This window comes from Halichoeres trimaculatus, unplaced genomic scaffold (genome assembly GCF_033239565.1).
Source record: "Halichoeres trimaculatus isolate MK-OKI-2021-1 unplaced genomic scaffold, fHalTri1.1 fHalTri1_scaffold_24, whole genome shotgun sequence".
Classification (NCBI taxonomy): Eukaryota; Metazoa; Chordata; class Actinopteri; order Labriformes; family Labridae; genus Halichoeres; species Halichoeres trimaculatus.
Window position 1 is genome coordinate 7,808,524 of NW_027437202.1, and position 21,686 is coordinate 7,830,209.

The 21,686-nt window shown below is 45.8% G+C and overlaps 1 protein-coding gene across 7 annotated transcripts in view; it reads left to right on the plus strand.

The window, feature by feature from the left end:
- The window catches only part of LOC141785984 (sodium- and chloride-dependent GABA transporter 2-like), a 41,854-nt gene that overhangs the window by 15,869 nt on the left and 4,299 nt on the right, over nt 1-21,686 (plus strand). Inside the window, exons 1-10 of one of the 7 annotated variants that reach the window (XM_074664656.1) lie at nt 174-350; nt 8,246-8,544; nt 17,863-18,098; nt 18,224-18,358; nt 19,637-19,777; nt 19,860-19,950; nt 20,037-20,169; nt 20,608-20,742; nt 21,058-21,161; nt 21,541-21,665. In XM_074664656.1, the coding sequence (XP_074520757.1) occupies nt 17,894-18,098; nt 18,224-18,358; nt 19,637-19,777; nt 19,860-19,950; nt 20,037-20,169; nt 20,608-20,742; nt 21,058-21,161; nt 21,541-21,665 (1,069 nt within the window). In that variant the 5' untranslated portion in view covers nt 174-350; nt 8,246-8,544; nt 17,863-17,893. Of the gene's footprint in view, nt 1-173; nt 351-8,245; nt 8,545-11,655; nt 11,783-16,584; nt 17,079-17,752; nt 17,772-17,862; nt 18,099-18,223; nt 18,359-19,636; nt 19,778-19,859; nt 19,951-20,036; nt 20,170-20,607; nt 20,743-21,057; nt 21,162-21,540; nt 21,666-21,686 lie in introns of those variants that run through there. The other 6 variants (XM_074664655.1, XM_074664658.1, XM_074664657.1 and 3 more) reach the window with 6 other exon arrangements.

Sequence of the window (21,686 nt, forward strand, 5' to 3'; positions counted from 1 at the left end):
ACGAGCTCGATTCGTGGCGAGATCAAACACAACGAGGGCGTATGTGTGTGAAAGAGGAAGCTGCTCCTTTACGTGTGTGTGCTTTCCGCTTCCTCGCCCTCCTCGCTGCGTCCGACGCCCGAGCATGGGCAGTCATTCCAGGGCAAAGCGGCGCGATTGTTCCCTTTGTTTCTCCGTCATGAGTTGTGTTTGGATATTGGAAGTATCGACAGGGTGTGTTCGAACACTCCCCGACTCTCTCTGCCAAACTTCTGGCTTAACTTACCGAAGCCAGAGCCCTGCTTGGCGACCCTGAGCTCCAAAAATGAGGATGTAGGCGACTCTCTGGAGCTGCTTTTGCTCATGAAACGGTTGAAATCTGCCATGTTTGACCCTGTGTGTGCTCATACGTGTGTGTTTGGGTGTGTGAGGGTGTGTGAGGATGTGTTACCTCCCCTTAGAGCGCGCTGACAGGAAGAAGGGAAGGAAATTACCCCTCATCTCCGCCACAAAAGGGTGGTCATTCATTAACCTTCGCCTCTTTCTCATTGTTCAACTTCACACCCTCATCAGCGAGCTTTTCCGACACATTTCCTACTTTATAAATCTTGTTTTCCTCCTCAACGACAGAAAAACGAGCACTCTCTCTCTGACGGATGCGTGTCTTGAAGGCGCAGCGACGTAGGTGGCTGCGCGCTGATGGATGGTTCTAGATAATGTGTGTATTTTTCAGGAAACCCAAAGGGGAACGTAGGCGCTGTGGGAGCACTCACCTCTGCACCTCTCACTCTACACGTGCAGCTTTGAGGGGATTATAAATGTGTGTGTGTGAGCGTGTGTGTGTGTGTGTTTCACATTCCAGCTCTCACGCCTTAAAACAAACTTAATTCTTTCTTTTATCAACACAAAGTAAACTTAACGTTGAATGAAAAGCTTATAAAACATGATGCGTCATGCGATTTTTCTTTAACCAGGGTTCCCGCTGATCCTTGAAAAGTCTTAAAAATCTAACCACATTAATAAGATTTATGTTAGGTTGAACTAAAAACATATTTAGCAAAATGTATATATTTTTAAAAAAGAATTCACTGATTTATTGTCATGGCAACATCGTGTAATCACAAAAGCAGAACTAACAAATCAGTGATGTGGCTGCACCAGGATCTTTCAGAGCAGACGCATGTCTTGGTTTTAACTACAGTGCCTGGAGAGGGAAAAAAAGGTGAAAAACTAGCAAAAAAAAATCCAAAAGTGGCTTAGGAAAATTGATTATGGCAGCAAAATTGGAAATTAAATTGAAAATTTAATGTCAAAAAACATGTAAAATTTCCAAAAATGTTTCTGACAGAGGTCAAAAAAAAAAATGGGAGCAAACTAGAAATAAAGTTATAAAAACGGGCTTAAAAAGATAAAAATGGTCCAGAAGTGGGACAAAGTGTATGAATGAAGAAAAAGCAAAAACTGGTACGAAAGTGGAAAAAGGATAATAAATAGGTGCATAATGGGTATGAAATTGCAAAAAAAAAAAGGGGGAAAAATGTGTAAAAAAAATCCAAAAGTAGCTTAGGAAAATAGTTTTTGGCAGCAAAATTGGGAATTAAATTTGATATTAAATTTGAAAAAACATGTAAAAATCACAAAAAAGTTTCTGACAGTGGCCAAAAAGCGATGAATGGGGGCAAAAATAGGCATAAAGCTGTAAAAATGGGGTTAAAAAGAAGACAAAAAGTGATGTTTTATTTAAAATAAACATTGGGTCAAAATGGCCTCTCACCCAGGTAAATCATGTGGTGTTTTTATTTTGTTTTGTTTGTTTCAATTGTGTTTCGTTGTCGACTTGGTCTTGAATTTGATTTCAAACGGCTTCAAAAAAGTCTTAAATAGTCTTAAATTTAACTTGGCTGAAGCTGTAGGAACCCTGTTAACGTCGACATAAAGAGAAGTGGGCGTGGCTTAAAGTGAGACATAACTGCATCTGTGCTGCATTAAAGCAGCACAACAGGAAAACCACCTCCCCACCTCCTTCATCCATCTTCTGCTCAGCCTCCAACGCAAACGTCTCCTCGCAGAGACAGGCGGGGTCAAAGGTCAAGAGCAGAAACATCAGCTACACTCGCACAATAACAACACCCAGCTTCAAAACTTCAGGTTTAACGTCTCGTGTTGTGCAGTGCTGACCGTCCACGTGGCTCATCAGGTGATGTATGTAGCCGGTTACCTGCGGTGCAGCTGCACACACTCACACACACACTCACACACTTACACCAGGCAGTGGGATTAAACCTCGTCACATCACAGGAAATTAAAACACTGGACACCGACTTTCACTTAATTAACTCGCAGGAAAAGTACAAGACGGTTACATAACGCAGGAAGTGGACGAAGGCGCAGCAGGTGTTGACGTAAACATGACGCTGAAGGAGACGCCGCTGCAGGAATCATGGATTGGTGAAAGCACACACACACTCACATCACACACATGCTGGCAGCGCCGTGCAGTGCAGCAGGTCAGGAGTGTGTGTGTGGGCCCGGGCGCCGAGCGGTGGTTGATGTGGTCGGGCCTGTCATGAGAGCGCTGTAGGTTTGCGCCGTCAGCTGGGCTCCATCAGGGAAACCCTCACCACCGAACCTCGTGATCCTGAGCCTCTTTCTCGCGTCGATCCACTTCTCGGTTCCTCCAGGAAGCTGAAAACATTCCCAATCTGGAGCCTGAGATATTCAACTCAAGAAGCAAAGCCAGGAAAACTCTCAGACGGACTCACGCTTTGATATTCTCATTTTTGTCTTTCAGCAGACGTTCATTAGAAAGTCACAGAGCTTCAAAACCACAGACCTCCCACCTCAGACTGTTTAGCATGTCTTTATTCTCTCTGTCAGACTTCCTGCGTGAACTCTGCGCACCCGCTGACCCCAGACACAGTCGAGAAACCGTATCGAGGTTTCACGACCCTCCATGTGTAAAATCCAGTCAGAGAGAAACTTTCCTTCCCCAGAGGACGTCGAAGCTGTTTTTCTCACGGTGGTCTGGGCCGAGCCCGTACGCTGGCACGGCGTGGCATGGGTTGGCACAGGAAATGGCTGCCTGAACGCCGCAAGGGAATGGGGCCAGTTCCATTTCCTGTCAAACATCCTCCCAGAGGAAGGCAGCTCCAGGACATCAGAGAGAAAACACACAGCGGTGGAAAATCAGAGAGCAAGAGGAGCCGCAGAGCATCGCTTTCAACAGACGTGTTGTAAAATATCACAAGATGCTCAGCAGATCTTCACGATGAGGTCATGGTCTGTAAACCTGAGAGCTCAGGAGAGGATATTTGTGTTTTCCAGCTCTATAAATCCTCTCTGATAACCCGAGGCGTCTCTTCGAGGGGGGTGTGTGTTTGCTTTCCGGGGTTCAGCTGCATTTTTGTGGAGGTTTGTCTCCTCACATCCCGGATCTCTGGATGCGGGCCAGACGAGTCGCCGGGTAGCGTTTTCTTCTGTGGTTTTCGGTCATGCTTTCCCTCACACGGCATTCCAGACGGATCTCCTTACATCCACACATTTTCTCCTTCTTTTTGTCTCCGAGGTCGAAGTCACGCCTTTACCACAAACACACAGCGCTACGCTCCCCAGCTCCTGCTTTCCAACCATCATGATGTGACTCTGAGTCGATTATTTATGTTCAAAGCCTGACACATCACAAACCGCAGTGTGTCAGCTGCTATTTCAGCGCTGTAAACCATCAATCACGGCGTGATTACTATGATTAGATGCTTCAGATTCAGCCTGCAGGGCGAACACGCTCAAAACAAGGCCGGCGTGGACTCATGAGAAGCCGTTTGTGGGTTTATGATGTGTTAATGTGGAGGAATGCTATTTGACAGCTATTAAGAGCTGAGAGAGGAAAGAGACCCTTACGTTCAGGAAGAGGACGAGGTCACGCTGAAATCGATGTTTGCTTTTATCTGTGAGGGATTATTTGAGATGAAGGCGAGGACACGTCTTCAGAATTCAATCGATGAGTCCCTGAAAGTTTGGATTCCTAAAAGTTTTCAAAGAGCATCCAGATCACGTCTGAGGACAGCGGAGGGCGTCTATTGTGTCTGCAGACGATTCATCACGGGGAGGAAGCTCGTAAAAAACCCTCGAGGGGCGGCTGTAAATCTCACGAGCTGCGAGCGGAGCATTAAGTCAAAAGTGGACGTGAGTGAGAGCTGTTAAAGTCTGCAGACGTGACTGAGGGTCATTCCTGCTCGAGTTATACGCTTTATCTGAAACCACTCTCCAAGAAAAACTCAAGGAATACGATGAACACAGATCCGTCACGTCACAGTGTGTAGATACAGAGAGTTTTATGACTTCACGCTGCAGCTCGTCTCTTTGAAACATCCAAAAACACACAAAGCTGAGAGTCTGTTGTTTTATTGCTTCAGTTTTTTCTCCTCGCTCCTTTAGAAATGAAACACTTTGGCTTGTCATGAGTCAGAGCCCAGAAACAGCACAGACGCCCACATACATCAGGACCCTCCCTCCTGTCCTCAGAACAGAATATGGGTCAAAACTCCCATTTTTCCCTCTTCTCCTTCCACTGGGATACCTGCAGCTGTCAGTGAGAGTGTTTCTAAGTGTTTCTCTCACACACCTGTAGGCCCTCAGGTGTGTGTCGGCTGTAATCCAGCTCTGAACCCTTAAAAAGAAGAATCTGACAGCGTGTCAGGCTGCAGCATCAGATAGAAACTGGGACGCAGAGTGTGTGTGTGTGCTGCTGTCAGAGGGGGGAAAGGGTGTGGGTATAATTACAGTAAAAACGACTGTATCTGACTTTAATAATACAGCAATTACAGCTGACAGCTGAGTACAGGCGCACTCAGAGAGCACGGGGGGATTTCCATTGTCCTCCAACGCTGAGTGGACTTCTTTAATCCTTCTGTCGTAGTTTGAACATCTGGGTGTTAGAGCTGAGGAATGATCTAATGGGTGCAGTTCAGCCTCAGGGAGGACTTTAATGACACTTTACTTTTGACAATCGAGTTTTTAAAGATGCTGCCGGGCCAAGATGTGTGTTATTGAAAGTTAGAGCACGAGAAAAGTTCGCCGTCTGTTTGTTGACTTCTCACAGTGGGGAAAATAAGTATTGAACGCGTCAACATTTTTCTCATCACATTTATTTCCAAAGCTGCAAATCAAACAAAATTTCTCCCAGACATTGGTATTAACTCAAATAATCCACACATGAAAAGAAATCACAACGTTCAGGTCCAAAAATAATGATTATGTGGAATTAAGTACGATAACACACCTCATGATGGGTAAGGGGCAGGAGCTCCTTGCAAGATTTCTGACCAGGGAGTCAGAAAGATAGTCAGAAGAGTACTCAACCAGCCAAGGACCACCCTGAAAGTGCTCCAGAAAGACTTGGAGGCAGCAGGTATAATTGTTACAGAGAAAACAATAGGCAATGCACTCCACCGCCATGGCCTCTATGGACGCTCAGCCTGCAAGACTCCATCCCTCAAGAAAAGGCATGTTGAAGCTGGTTTAAAGTTTGCTAAACAGCATCTTGACAAGCCTGTAGAATACTGGGAGAATGTTGTCTGGTCAGATGAGACCAAAACTGAACTTTTGGGCTGTCATACTACATAGTTTGACAGTTTGGAGGTGAAGCATCATGGCATGGGGTTGTTTCTCATCTCATGGTGTTGGCAAACTTCATATAACTGACGGAGCAATGAATGGAGCCATGTATGGGGAAATTCTTGATCTGAATCTGCTGCCATCCACCCGGATGATGAAGATGAGACGTGGCTGAAGCTGTGCAGAGAAATGGGCTAAAATCTCACCTGAGCAGTGTGGGCCATTAGGTCAGACATACAAGAAGCTTCTGGAAGCTGTCATTGCAAACAAAGGCTTCTCCACTAAGTATTAGATGAGTCTCAGTTAGCGTGCTCAATACTTTTTTCCTGTGTTTGAATTGCGTCTTTGTAAATAAATAAGAGATGAGAAAAAAGTTGAGGCATTCAATATTTTCCCCACTGTAAGTGGTTCAGTCGGTCTGGGATGGACTCTGATTATTTGAGGGCTGTCGGTATGAAACAAACACTTCAACCACATCTCTGAACGACTATTTCCTCCTCTCCTTTTTCTTTGTCCCAGTTTTCTCGCTGCCTCTCTGACCTCAGCTCTGAGCCAAGTAGGTTTCTGCGCCACCGTCCTTATTCCAGCGCTGTGACCCAGACTGTTCAACATTGGTTCCTAATTTGTGGCGTTAAGTGGAGCCAAATGGCTCAAAGCGTTAGCGTTAATTACTGTTTTGATCTCAGAGGACGTGAAAAATGTGTCCTTGGGTATCAGCACATGGTGTTTTATAAACCCAGGTTAGCTTTGGAGCTAACGATGACTTTGCAGGATGACAGCTGCCAAATATAAACCGCAGTATTTACCTATGAAAGCACGTTTCACACCTGCCTTGCTAAACAGACTAGTTTATCTGGCTTAACAGTAGCTGTGTGTGTGGAAAACAAAAGATCCTCGTTAAGTGAGTGTGATGAATTTACTTTCCCAGGGGCGACTCTCTTTGACACCAACCACACAGCTTCATTTCTCACCACCTCTTTTTTTTTACCATAAAGCGTCCTTTTGTGTTGTAAATCCTGAAAATTGAACTTGATTGATTTCAGCTTCCAGATTTATCATGCATTTATTGTCTGCACTTGTTCCCAACCTCAAGTACACGTCTGTGGATGCAGATGTTGCAAACTCTGCACATATTTGGTCTTGTAGGGTTCTGGTTTGCATTTGTGGCTGGAGTATTTGTAGTCTGGCTGCATGCAGGAAAAAACACCAAAGTGAAACGTGGCAGCGTTTTTATCACAATTAACAGACGTCTGCGTGGAGGTGAAGAGAAAAGGAGGGAAATGGGTTGGATTTATCAAACAGAGCAGCAGAGAGCGGTGAAAAGCTGGTTATTAGAGCATGTTGGGCTTGTTTTGATGGGGCCCTGTGCTCTTATAACAGACTGCTGGCCTCTATCAGTCAGCATCTCTCCCTCTATCTGCTGCGTTCCCAGAAAACCACTGAGGTGAAACGGACACCGGCTTAATTGGGTTTTTACAATCATGTACAGAGTGTGCAGAATGCGTGAAAACACACACTCACACACACTGTGCTGCACGTTGCTCTGCCGCCTGAGGAGCAGGAGGGTCGACAGGCAGGTACATTTCTGACAAAAACAAAAACTCTCAAAGCGTCTACATCGGAGTATCGCCTGCTTGTTTTGATCCATCAGCTCATTTGCTAAAGTTACCAAACACCTGTTCTTTGCAAATCTACAAGTCGAATCTTGTCCCTGAAAGTGTTTTTTTTCTCAGATAACCTCGACTATCACGTTCCCAGTGAAGTAAACACTGTCAGATCTGAATGTGCGCCCATCTCCGTGTCTTAGCATGCAAAGCAGATCATGCTCCTCTCTCGCCCTCAGCGCATTTGCGTGATGCAGAGTCCTTTGGGCGTTGTCTCTGCCTGGCCGGCTGACCCACATAAGAGATGATGCCAAGTTTTGGCACAGTTAGGTGTTTGGCAAAGCACGGTGTGACACATAACCTTGGAGTGCTTTAATTCAATGAAGACAGGTGATTAGTTTGTAGTAACCGTGCCTGGTTGGCGTGTGGTGTGACTGTTTGATCAAGAAGTGGTTTCATGTTTGCCAAGTTTCTCACCTCAGCAGAATCAGGTCACTGAAGAGATATTTGACCTGCGTTGTTTGGTCCCGTCAGGTGTAGAGTTCACTCAACCAGAGGTGGAAAATACAGGATAAAGTTAGGAGAAGCATCCAGGTAAAACCGCTACAGACAATACAACACCTGCATGACTCCAGCAAACGTCTCATTAACTCGATCCTCTGCGGGTGAATCATCATATAAGACGTGTTTGCATCTGCTTTGTTATGACACGCCTTCTTTATGTCATTCACGTGTTGTTTTTGAGAGCGTGCCGTGCATTCAGCCAGTCATCCAGCATGACTTGCATTTTTCACATCCTATTGCATCATCAACAAACTTATGGCTCAATGTCATCACGTGAGCTGCGGTTTTTCTTGGCTTAAAAACGTATTAACTGTTCACATCTTAATCATAAATGCTGAGTCGTATGACAGGAATAACTGAATGGATTTAAAGCAACAGGCCATCAGAGTGCTGACCAATCAGAGCGAAGAGGGTTTGGGAAGCAGGAAGTCTTAAAGAGACAGCAGCTAAAGGAAACATTTGCTACTGTTTGCTTTCATCCTCAGCTCTCCAGCGTGGGTGTGTCATCAGCACACATGTCTGTCGTCTCCGTGTGATGAATGGGCTGCTTCAGAACTGGCAGCTCCTCCTCCTTCATCAAACACACCTGTGATGTCTGAGGTATCCCCTGTTTGCTCCAGCGCTCTCCGCGTGCGACCACGCATTCAAAACAAATCCGGCTCACCTGACCGTTGGAAGCTTCCCTGCTCCTCCCATTCGTCTTGGGAGGTTTTATTGCTCCTCCTGGATTCTTCCATCCAACACCTGAGAGGACGACAGAGAGGAGTGCACCAAATTTCCACAGGTAGGTGTGAGATAATGTTTGTGTGGAGCAAAATGTGATTATATTTGATCTCCTTAATCCAGAAAACTGAGCAGTAACATCTAAACTGTAATTCTGGGAAAGCCTCTGTGAGCCTGAGGCGTTTAACTTTATCTGACAGCGTGTCAACAAAGCTGAACTTCACTTTAACAAACACGTGAACGTTGTTCCTGACTGTAATCTTTCACTGAGCACAGGAACTCGCTCCGTTACAAGCACATACCTGCATGACACAGCAGAAACTGTGAGTGTCAGGAGTCAGGTGGTGAACAATGGGAGGGGGGTACGGTTACATGCCTGTCCGAACACATCACAATCCTTAACCACCTGCACAAAATGTCTTTTACTCTAAGTTTGAGTTTTAAAGGTCCTATATTCTGCAAAAATCACTTTATTAAGTCTTTTAGTGAAATGTGTGGGTCTTTGTTTTTCCTCCCAGCCCACAAAATGTGATATTTAATGACAAAACCTGTTCTTAGTAGAGCTTGTGAATGTAAAAACCTGACCTAAAACGAGCTGTTTGGAATTTCTGGGGTTTGCCGATGTCAGCAACTCCCTTTTTTGACCAATCAGGAGCAAGTCTGATCTGATTGGTCCACCGGAGCAGATACCCCCGAACCTCCTCTCTCTCCAGCAGCAGGGAGGAGAATGCCAAAGTCGAAGAGCCATCACTGCTCTGTTTTTGGCTGTAAACAGCCACATAGTTCCATGCTCAAGCTTCCCATCTCAGAAGAAGACAGCCTAAGTGTCTAGAGTTCATTTATCAGGAAATGTTCCAGCTACACTCAGTAAAACTGTGCATGTGTGTGCTAGTCACTTCACGGCCGACTGCTTTTCCAACTTTGGACAGTCCAACAGAGGGCTAGCCAATAGACCTGGGACCCTGGAAATGTGAGTATTTTAAATGCTGTGGAGCAGATGGAAGAGCTTTTCCTCAGTGTCCCCCCTGTCTCTGTGTTAGCTTCAGGATGCTAACTTTAGCTGCAGTTAGCCTGTTGTTTTAGCCTGTAATGTTACGGTAAACGAGCTTCTCTGTTTTCTAAACATTGTGCACTCGGAGCTCGTGGCGCCGCTCTCAGTGACGTGGAAGAGCGGGGCGGTATCAGCGGTGGCTAATTTACATATGAAGGCCACGCCCACTAAATCAGAGCGTTCTGAACAGAGGGGCTATGAGAGCCTGGAAACAATGCTGCTGTGCTTGATTTATTGGCTTTTTGGACCAAAACATGTGACCACCATTTCATGAAGACATCAATGATCCAGATTAAACTGCAGAAAAGGCGCAGAACAGAGAAAACAAACTCCTACTTCACCTTTCTGTGCTACTATGACGTGATGTCACTGCTGTTACAACACGTGTCTTTTATTTTGCTGGCCAACGTGAACCGTGGATGTTTCCAACTCTTTGGTTTGATGTGACCACAGTGCTGAGGCAGCTTCTTCCTGCATTGCTTGGTTTTAGCTTTGTTTGGCTCGAGGATTGAGCAGAATAACTAAAAACCACTAATGTAGGCCCGGTTTTCCCCCCAAAACAGACCTGAGCAGCTGCCAGGATCCTTGTAGTTCAGCTCTGTGTCACTATCTGTGTACAAACAGCGAGCACCTCAGCGCTCAGCCCGCTCAGCGTTGTGTGTCACCGTCCTGTTATGGAAGTAGTAAGCTGTGATTGGAAACACGTGTGCCAGAGATGTTATCATCTGTGGCGAGCTTACATCATCGCACTCCTTTCATTCATATCTCAGAGAGACTTAAATGGATTTCTGCTTCTTGTGCTGAGTTTTGGAGCGTCAGGAAAACACATGAATGAAATCACTTGCTATATCTGACGGTGTGTCCAGGCTTGGAAAGAAGGAGGGCAGAGTTTCTGAGTCAAACCACACCCAAGCAGCAGAAACCAGGAGGTCTGTGAGGCATTACGTAACGCTTCATTTACAGATTTACAGTACGGGATAATTTCAGAGTGTGAGGACGATAAAAAGGAGGTGAGCGTCCAGGCTGTCTGACTGGGTGGCTCGATCTTTAAAAGACTCAGAAAGATGTTTTTGAGTGCGACTGCTTTTATGTTTACAAATGTTCCCACCCCACTCTCCGCGCATGTTTTTGTGTTTCTCTGCCGGTCAGGGGATTCAGGGGCCCCCGTACAAATCCCCACTGGACTCCATTGTGGCCCCCTTGACCGAGGTGCTTAACCTCCATTAAGTCCCTCCTCATCCAGGCGCATACAACAGCAGGCTATGGAATGCAAAACCTCGCCAGAGAGAGCTGCCAAGTCAGCAAAGAGCACAGTAATGAAATAATCAAATCAGGCTTTAATGGAAGCGATGGCCTGTGATGATATAATTACCTCGCAGGTACCCCGCCACGGAGTCATGTGCGCAACAATGGAGGAGCGTGGGGTGCGAGTCACTGGAAATTAATCAGATTATTTCAGGGGACTTAAAATAGCTGCTTTCATTCAGTCAGGGCATCAATATTGGATTCAAAGTTGGCGTCCTGCAGAGTTTTGTTCATGATTTACTCGCCACGGGAGGGAAAACTTTCTGTTCGCCGTTAGCGACAGCAGCAGCAGCAGCAGCAGCGGCAGCGGCGGCGGATGAGGGGCTTATTATGTGATGTTTTAAGATAATCCAGCGCTGCATTCCTCCCTCGACCTAACATGTGAAGGTCTGGGAGCTCCATGTGAATCAGGTGGCTTCATGAAATACACTTCCTTTATTATCCTTTCGAGAAGTAAACAACCTCATGTGTGTGTGTGTGTGTGTGTGTGTGAGCCGCACAGCTTGATCCACGTCTCAGAAATGAGCTGATCTCACTCTGAAGATTGGTTACATATCAGAGCCGCAGCAGTGTTGGTTTTAGCTCCCAAATTATAAAAGCAGGATGTTGACCTTTCTTAGCCCTGTTTGGGTTACACAAACTGACCACTGCACAAGCTGCTGCAGGGCTGATGCTGCTTTATTAGTCCCACATCCCTGACAGATCCCACGATATGATCATTTCTCCCTTTGCCTTATGCTCAGTGAGCAACAGGAATCTGGGTTTGTTTGGCTTGCCCACATTTGCCTGAGAGCCTCGCAGTCAAAGGCTGTTTGGACGAGGACGAGCCAGGGTTCGACTCACTTTTCTGTCAAATGATCCGGACGAACAGGGTCTTAATTAATCCGGCTAATTAAGGGGCTGCGTAGACGGCTTAGTGAGAATCAGCGTCCACATAACAGAGGTAAGTTCAGCGCAAGGACATTCAGGAGCCGCTTCTTGGGAAGCTCGCCTTCTTTCACCTGTTGGGGCCAGCTTTGTGTTTTTCTCTGTGAATAAGACGTAGCTGAACTCACACTTTAGCATCGATTAGCTGGATGTAGATGCAATCAATCATGAAGTTAACCTTTGGTCTTAGGACTTACTGTACTCTATTTACCAGCGCTTAGATATGAAATGAAATCAACTCAATCTTTAGAGCCAAGTCCAGTTAAAGTCATAGCTTTGCGTTTGTTTATTATGAGTACTTTCTATTTTTCATGGAGTTAGGAGACCATAATAACCTTTGCACGGCTAAGTGAACCAGATATGGCACCAATCAGATTGTTGATTGTAACAGATGTATAAAAGTAGCTTTGCTAACTTTGCACCTTGACTGTACTTCAACCTTTAATTTGTGCAAACTAGAGCAAGGATTTGTGTTCAGTTGTTTCAACACAGGAATAAGATTTATTAGCAGAAACGTGAGCATCCTGAGTTTCCTGTGATCCCAACAAATCTCAGAACGTAGCACGGGAACTGTGGTTAAAAGCCTCTTCCAGGGAATGGTCTCTAAAAACATTCCCATAAAGCCTCCAGGAAAGATTATCAGCACCAAATATCAGGCTCACCACGAGCCTCAGGGGAGCCGTGTACAGTGTGGACACAAGGCCAGAGGTTAACGTTAAACGACCCCTCTTTACAGGGCATGCTTCTCACTTATGTTTGGTCGGGACGGGGTAAAGCCACAGGAATCTTTACCTATTTAGGGCATGAGAAGTAGAGTATGGACGAGGTAGAGTGTTGACCACATCGTCACCCCAAGAAGACCACATAACGTCTGACCTGAGGCTGAGAGCAGCTGATTCCCGTGTCTGCTCCAGCTTAAGAGAAGAGTTTAATCTTCCAGATGATTTATAATCTTTCTGGTCTGATAGCTGGTAGACTTTAATCAGAACGATGATTTAATGTTGTCAAACATTCACACCGGGCCGCTACCTTTGACCAAGCCTCATCGAGCTGGTTTCACTGTTCTGACCTCCTTCAGGCCTCCCTCGTGATCATTATTTCACTTAATTCAAGTTATCTAATACTTTGTTAAGCTTTTGTTTGTTTCTGATTGGCTTCCGTTAGTCAGATAAGCTGCGATGCCAGGGATCAGCACGCCTATGTACCCGCCTTTACACTGTGGGCCAACGGGGCAGAGGGTCCCTGTAGTTCTTTTAGCCTTGGCGCAGGAGTTCCCCAATAGTCTGGGTGTCAGATGCTGCTTAAAGTCTTTCTGCGAGATGTTTGAGCACCTTTTTGTCGGATCCCTGTGGGTCTACTCTGGGAGAGTTATCCTCGATAGTCCAACGCGATCCACCGCGCTCCGCTTTGGATTGTTGGGAGATTTTGGAGTCGGGCTACTTCAGCATTTCTCTTCGGTGCCACCAGGACGTCTTTATGTCGAGACCCAGAACTCGCCAGGAGGTGAATACCTCTCATCTGGCCTGGGATTGCTTGCGCGGCATGGCGGCCCAGCCTGGGATCGGATCTGGAGATCGTAGGATCGTAGGGATGGGTTTCCCGTTGGTAGCAGGTGATGCTGATGTTCAGCAACCTTTCAGAAAAAAGGCTTATTGCTTCGGAAAGGGGATTGAAAAGTTAGTTAATCTCATGTTTGTGCTTCAAGAACAGAATGTACACAAATATTTCAGCTTTTTTTTGTTCAAAGAGTGGAAACTGTGGAAACTACCTTTGTTGTCTTCCTTGGTTTTCGTAATCTCTCTAAAGGAAAGTTGCAGGATCGTTTTCCCTGTATGGAAAAGATTCAACGTCCAGGTTTCGCGGACCACACACGAGTCTACACTAAAACCCCCAAACTTTGAGCCTGTTTAGCTTTGAACTTTGGTGCAAGCCAAGCTATCACTTTCTTGGATTTCACAGCTAAACTAGGCTAAGCACTTCCTGACTGGCTCTTTTGTAAGCGCTCAGACGTGATGTTGATGTGAAACTTTTCCTGTTTTCCAAATAAAGCCAATAAGCAGATTTCCCCAAAGTTTGAGGTATTTCATTAACTTCTGGAGACGGTATGGTGTCTTCGTGCAACATAAGACCATGTTTTTGGAGGTGTGTTTGTGTCGCCCTGTCACCTTAGACATATGGCCAGCACCAAGGTTGGCTTACAGTTAATGTGAGGGGAGGTGTTGGGTGTCTATTCTACGTCATTGTGTTGATGGATTGGACGCCATGGTGAACCTGACACCTTTGAGCATCCTTAAACTCACAGACGTTTGTTTCACACTTTGGTTAAAACAGCAGCTGTAATTTGGGGACACCAAAAACAGACTTTTAAACTTCACTTGTAGATCCAATATCCAACCCCTCAGCTGAAGTTACATGTTGTATTTCCTTTCTAAATTTGCACAGGGTTAGGAGATTACATTTGCATTGAGTGTTTTTGTGACCGTAACTGATGCTACATGTGCAGAGACGACATGGTGACTCTAGCTGCATGTTTGCATGTGGTGTTCAAAGCACACATTGTGCTGCTACCGAGAACTCAAAGCAGATTCGATAATCAAACTTGATTTCCTTCACCCCCCTAACCTGCTTTATTATTGCCACCTATTAAAAGTTTTGAAACCCTCTCAGTTATACAAGAGGATAGAGGCAGTCTGAGGGAGTTTCACAATGCGTACCACTGTATATCAGTGACCCACTGCCTTTGTCCTGGCTGCCAGACACCAATAAAAGACGCCGTAAAGCATGCAGAAATTGTGTACGCCTGAGTTCCACGCCGTGGCACCACATTTACTGGGCTGCAGGTTTGTCAGGACAGAACAAAGACGACTGTATTGAAGGACCCTTAACGCTGGGATTTTATTTGGCCCCTGGGACGCAGAGCAGAGACTGCATTTGGTGAGAGGATATGCAGGCACATGTGTGGATGAGGAATTTGTGCATTGTACATGATTGCAGGACTTTTTTACCACTTCCTGGCTCTTGACCCTTGACTTCAAATGTTGGAGGGATTTTGTCCTCTAATGAGGGCTGCTGGGTAAAGTTGACATAGATTCATCGAGGCACCTAAATGGAGCTGTTCTCCGACATAGTGTCACTTTTAAAAACTCGGTTAGTCTTTTCTTTTACATCGCAAATGTCAGGATTTAAATCACAGGGTCTCATTGATTAAAAACGTGTATGAATCAAACAGTTAGAATCAGTGTGAGTTAACTTATTCTTATTTATTTTCTCTCCAGTAAGCGGAGTCCAAAGTGAAACTGACCATTGTTTTCCTCAAAAGTAGGGCTGTAGGTTAAAGAGTTACCCAAAGAGGGAATATTAAAGATTATGACATTATCTTGTCATAAACCTTCACCAACAAAACCATAAAAAGCCACAGCTGAGGCAGCCCGTTGCCCTTGAATGAACTCTGAGCACAATCTCATAAGAGGATCTGTTTTCGTGCGAGCCTGATTATTAAATTATGTAGATCCAAAATCTTCATTTTTCCTCTCTGATTTGTTTAACTGTTTTGTGATGTAGAGTGAATATCCCTGGCGGCAGTTTTCTGTTTCTTAGAACTTCTGAGGGAAGCGAGCAGACAAAACATCCTGATTTAGTGAAGCCAGTGCGTCCAAAGATGAGCGCTCTTTTCCAGCGCTTTCCAAAAACCTTTAGCTGCACTTAGAAATGAGGTTGAAAAATGCGTCTTAGAAAGAGCAAAAAATCTGCACATCCAGGACCACAACTCGAGCCTGTTTCCCCTCTGTGAGGCCCCTGAAAAACAGCTGCGTCTTACACACGGTGTGACCTCTATTCTGGATTTTACGGTACTTGAGCTTTACTCATAGTGTCTAATTTCTCTTACATGCAGTTGCAGCCAGGAGTAATTCAGTTACTGCAAATCATTACTTTGTTTGATTGCAAGATTTGTACATTTCTTGGACCATCCAAAAAATACATGAAAACTTCTTTCAGTATTCAAATCCTCAGGTACACATTTGTGTGCTTACATCAACAACTTAGACCAGAATTCACTCCACTTTTTGCATGTGGTTTATAAACCAACTAATATAACCTAATATGCCTAATGCAATTCTCTGAATGAAGTCCAAGGTGCAGAGTGTCAGCTGGAGCCAGGACTTTTTACTGAGGCTATAAATGCTCAGCTGAATGAGCCCAGGCAATGACACAGTCCATTAAAATGTGCAGCGAGCTGCTTAAGGTGGCCTAAACGGTTAAAACTCTGAGTGCATTTACCGGACAGAGCGCGCAATAAGGAGATAAAGGCTTTAGTGCGTCTGATGCAGCACTCTAAAGCACACTGATGGATGATGGATGGGGTTTTGCTTATAAATTAAAAAGTAAACAACTAACAAGTTTCAGAGCTTGGCGAGAAGAATACAGTTAAAAAAATAAAAAATTAAAAATTTTAAAAAAAGTAGAAAGAACCCTAAGGAAAAAAAAGATTAAAAGATATTTTTTTTAAAAAAATAAAAAAATAAAGTAATTAAAAATTATATATAAAAAAGGAAGACAGCACAAAAAGTATCTACCAAACAGATTTATTTTCATAAAAATAAAAATTAAATTAAATTAAAATAAAAAAGTAATCACAATGTCAAAGACAGTTAATTTCCTTCACTTATTTTGCGTTTCTTTGTTTGTTTTTATTTTGAAATGTCCCCTTCAGGACCACCGTATGTTATGCCACATTAAGGGCGCTTCAAAACAGTCTCGAGGGGCTCGATTTCTGGGGGCGTGTCCTCAACGTGATGACATCACAGCTTGAGGAGGGTTCCGTGTGGAAGTAGGATGCTGTTATTTCTTAATAATAGAAGCTGCTCTATTTTTACTCCTCCGTGCCTTATGATTAGCATTTTCTCACTCATGGTGATGTGAAGAGTCGCGGGTGATGTCCTGAGGTATTTTGTTTAAGGATTATATCACTTATTTTCGTGTCGTTTCGTAACCTGTTACTGTAACTATTGGTAAAACTCCAGCAGCCCAGGACTGTACATAGTGTGCTCCCCTCCTTATATTTGGATTGCACCGGTCAGCAGCAGCCTCACACTGAGCTGCCTCTGCCTGGGACAAACCATTCCAACACCGGGACGGGGGTGGTCGCGGTGTAGAGACCAACAGGAAACGCAGAGGTAGGAAGCGTGATGTCGAATTCTTAGAGGTTTTTATTTCCTTAAGACAAACCTGACGAGGCTTCATGTACAGGTTGGTAGTTTTTACATCAGGTGTGAATTAAAGAGCATCGTCAGACTTCAACCACGCCTGTGCTGGTGAGCTTCCTTCACTGTTACATATCTCTCCTTCAGTGCATTCATAACCGAGCCCATGTGCCGCTACAATGTGATTGTCTCTTCATTACACAGGTATATGCTCCTGCTGTCACTCACAGTGACTGCTGGCCGCTTTGTTGTGCTCATGGAGATATTATTGTTTGGTCACATGGCCCAGCAGCTGGGGACAGTGTGGGGTAAATGAAGAGTTAAATCAGGTCACGACACGTTCATGGCAACAAAGCAAATAAGTCCCCAACACCAAGCTTTACTACTTCCTTAAGCTAATGCTGGGAGTGCTGCTGCAACACCTGAGTCCAGTGTTGGCTCATATGAGGGAGAAACAACACCATCTCTCTGGTAGTTGCTGCTCTACCTCTCTCTTGATCTGTTTATGTTTTAAAGAGTGTATCCAGTGAAGTATTTTTTAGTAAAGTAAACCTTTATTAAACTTTTCTCACAAGCCTTTTAATTCTCAAAGACAGTGATGTGTAGTTGTGTTTTCCTAGTCCTCTATCTGAGTGAGCTAAAACTGACAAATTTAGTCCTTGAGAGTGCTGCGGGGCACAGATAAAGGACACACACCCACGATCGCCTGTCCTTGAGACACACACATCACAGATAAGTGAGGTTACCAAACCAACTGCCAGAAAACACAACCGCATTCTCCTGTTCAATCCAGGCTGTGGAGATGTAAGGGCAGCCTCACTTTGAGTCATTTCTCTACTTTAATACTGTTTAGATTCTGCTGTTCATGCTGTTCTTCTGTCTTTTCTTTCTGCAGGGGGGTTTTTGTGTCGATACCAGAACCAGTCATGGCGGATAAAATACCTCCAGAGCAGGAAAACCCGCTCCTTCATCACCCCGGCCTGCCTAACGGGAAAGATGGCAGCAAAGATGGCCTTCAGGCGCGAGGACAGTGGGCCAGCAAGGCGGAGTTCCTGCTGGCTGTGGCGGGGCAGATCATCGGGCTGGGCAACGTCTGGAGGTTTCCCTACCTCTGCTACAAGAACGGAGGAGGTGAAGAAAGTTATTGAGGAGTTTTCTCATTCCTGAAACAAAACGTGAAATTTCAAAGTGTATATTTTGTTTTTATACTTCTCTTTAAGATGCATTTGGTTGATTTTGCTCATCTCTGCATCCAGGTGTGTTCTTTGTCCCTTACCTGTTGTTCCTGGTCCTGTGCGGCATCCCCCTCTTCCTCCTGGAGACCTCATTGGGACAGTACACGAGCCTCGGAGGGGTCAGCGCGTGGAGGACAATCTGCCCATTATTTGGAGGTGTGCTTATCTCAGTGTGTCATCAGGTGGCTGTTTGTTTAGAAACGCTGAATGACGAGATACTTGAAACGTGTGTTTACTCCTCTGTGGATGATTGAAACAACAATAAGCACAGCGCACGCTGACAGAGTAATAACTGGCTGTGCGTCTGTGAAGGAATGACTCGATGCTCGCCAACATCTGTCAGCTTCTCCCTCTGTTTTCTTTTCCTCCATCTCTTTCGTCCTAATCTTTCCCACAGAACTGGCAGGAGCATTCAAAGCATTCCTGCGTCAACATCGATACCAAACGCGTATTAACAATTCAGTGTGCGATCGGAAATGTAGCGTGCTTCTCCAGCTGCAGAAAGAACGGAGTCTCAGCTGTCGCCAAAACAATTCAAGGGTGCAAAAGACGACACGCAGCGTGCAAACCAATGCAAACACACGCTCCAGGTTGATCGCCTTGTTTATATTCAAACACTGAGATAGTTAAGGATTAACTGAGGATCCAAATGACACAGAGTCACTGTTGTCTCTATTTTGGAGGCTTCACATGATCTCAAAAATGTTCTCTTAAAAATCTTGTGAAGTTCTTCAGGTCTCCAGAACAGGGAGTGATTGTTTCTTCGAGCCCTGGAGCACCGTCAGTGTCGCCTCGAAGTTGCTGTTTTTGCTTTCATTAAGTTGATTTTCTTGACTTGCCTCGCGGTGCTGCTAGCAACGCTCAGTAACCATAGGGAGGACGTCTCTGTGAGCGCTGAAGCTGCTGCTGCTCGGAGACAAAATGTTCCTGTCAAACTAATTACTGTTCAATTCAAAGCTCCTTTAAAGCAGACCTTGGCGTTTTTTCTCTTCTTCCCTCCTCAATGACAAAAATGTGGAGTGTGCAGAAGCTGCTCGGTCCATATGGCCTGCAGATGCACACACACACACACTTACACACCAGTGTTTCTGTGCATTAAACACAAAGACAAACTGCAGGACAATCTGTGTGTAAACATGTATTTGTACACACACACACACAGACATGCTGCTGCAGGAATTCCTCACTTGTTGGCGCAGTTAATTTGCCGTCATCAGATAAAGGACTGAATTTCATTAGAGGAGACCACAATCAGCTACTTTGTCTGCCTTCTCGCCCACTCAAGGCCTCATAAGAGCGTCATTCAATCTCAGCGAGGATTAAATAGATGTGGGCTGCAAGTCAAGTGGGTGCTTTAATCTGAAACTGGAGTACAATCGAATAAGTGTGCTTGAAGCTTTGAGGCAGATTCTGATGCGTCTTCTTCTTCTGCAGGTCTGGGCTACGCCAGCCAGGTCATGATCCTGCACGGCTGTGTGTATTACATCGTCATCCTGGCCTGGGCGCTCTTCTATCTGGGGTACAGCTTCCAGGCGGAGCTGCCGTGGTCGCACTGCAACAACACGTGGAACACCGGTGAGTACAGACGCCGCCACCTCCTTCAAAATCTGCTTCCACAGAGGTTCATGTCCTCCTGTGTGTGTGTGTTGTCGTACAGAGTCGTGTTTCCTCTTCGACCACCGCAACCAGTCAGCCAATGAGAGCAGCCTGCCTGAGAACGCCACCTCTCCTGTCATGGAGTTTTGGGAGTGAGTGTCCCCTCCTCAGCTCCCCTGTCGAGTATTTCTCAGATCTCTCCGGCGCTAACTGCAGTTTTCACGTGTGTCCCTTCCAGGCGAGAAGTCCTGCGGCTCTCCAGCAGTCTGGACGAGCTGGGTCCGGTCAGCTGGAAGCTGGCGCTGTGTCTTGCCATCGTCTGGCTCATCTGCTACTTCTGCGTCTGGAAGGGAGTCAAGTCCACCGGAAAGGTGAGCAGCACATCACGCAGCATCCGTGATGTTATTTTCAATGAGCTCATGGTTTTATCTGGGATGTTAAATCATGGAGCTGATCATAAGAATTTCAATTTCTGCTCCGGGTGAACATATGGCGCTTTAGTCGTTTTTTAATGAAGTTGTCAAACTGTAAACTTTGAGTTTCAGCTTCAGTTTTTATTGGAGTAACAAACCTCCACATGCTGGAAAAGTCAGAAACAGAAGATCAGTCTTCTTCTTCTGCTTTTATTTTGTCAGACGTGTTTGTTTTGTCACTTCCACCATCCAACAGCCACACACACTCCAACTTTCCAGGACTTCCCTCTTTTCAGCTCTGTCTGACACCGTCCTCTTCTGTTTCCTCTGTCCCGTGCCATCCTAACCACACACACACTCACACACACACTCTTCTGCACGCTGTGTACATTCTAGGTGGTGTACCTGACAGCCACCTTCCCGTACGCCATGCTGTTTGTGCTGCTGGTGCGCGGTGCCACCCTCCCCGGAGCGGCGCAGGGCATCATCTACTACCTCAAACCCAACCACACCCGCCTGGCAGACCCTCAGGTACACACTCCAGCTCACAAAGTCACACTTTGGATGTGTTTACGCGGCATTAAAAACTCTCTGCTGGAGTCTACAGACATTTCCTGCAGTCAGTCTTTCTGAGGGTAAAGCAGCTCACACAGGTAGGGCGCTCAGGTGAGTGGATGCAGCAGGCAGGACGTGTGGTAATGACACAGATTTACAGCAGAGACGAAGCCTGAAGACGCTCTCACTCATGTTTGTGCTGCTTTAAAGCTGAACCCTGAAACTGGAGTCGCCTCCTAAAAGTCTCCTGTCTCCTGCTCTCCTCTCTCTGTCCCTCTCCTCTCTCCTCAGGTATGGATGGATGCAGGTACCCAGATTTTTTTCTCCTATGGGATCTGTTTGGGAAGTCTCACAGCGCTCGGCAGTTACAACAAATACAACAATGACTGCTATAAGTGAGACACTTTGTCATGCACCAAACACACAACAGCACTCAGAGCCACACATCCCCCTTCCTCCTCCTCTTCCTCCTCCTCCTCAGACCGAGCGCTGAGTGTTAAGCGTAAGCTCGCTCTGGTCAGATGGCTTCCAGCAGGAATGGCAGGAATGGAGAGAGAAAACACACTGATACAGCCACACCTTAAAGAAAGCCCTCGCTGCCATGTTTCCCACACTGCACCGCTCCCACACACACCGAGGCAGAGCCAGGCACTTCACTCCTGGCTGGTGTTTACAGAAACAGACCAGAACGCCCCAGTACAAGGCCAAAACCTCACTGGACTCTCCTGTGAGACTCTTTTCTTCTTGGGAGCTAAATCATCTCTGTTCTTCTAGGGACTCTTACCTTCTGTGCCTCCTGAACAGCAGCACCAGCTTCCTGGCCGGGTTCGCCATCTTCTCCGTGCTGGGCTTCATGGCTGAGGAGCAGGGTGTGGACATCGCCACCGTGGCCCAGTCAGGTGCGAATCCACGAATCTGCG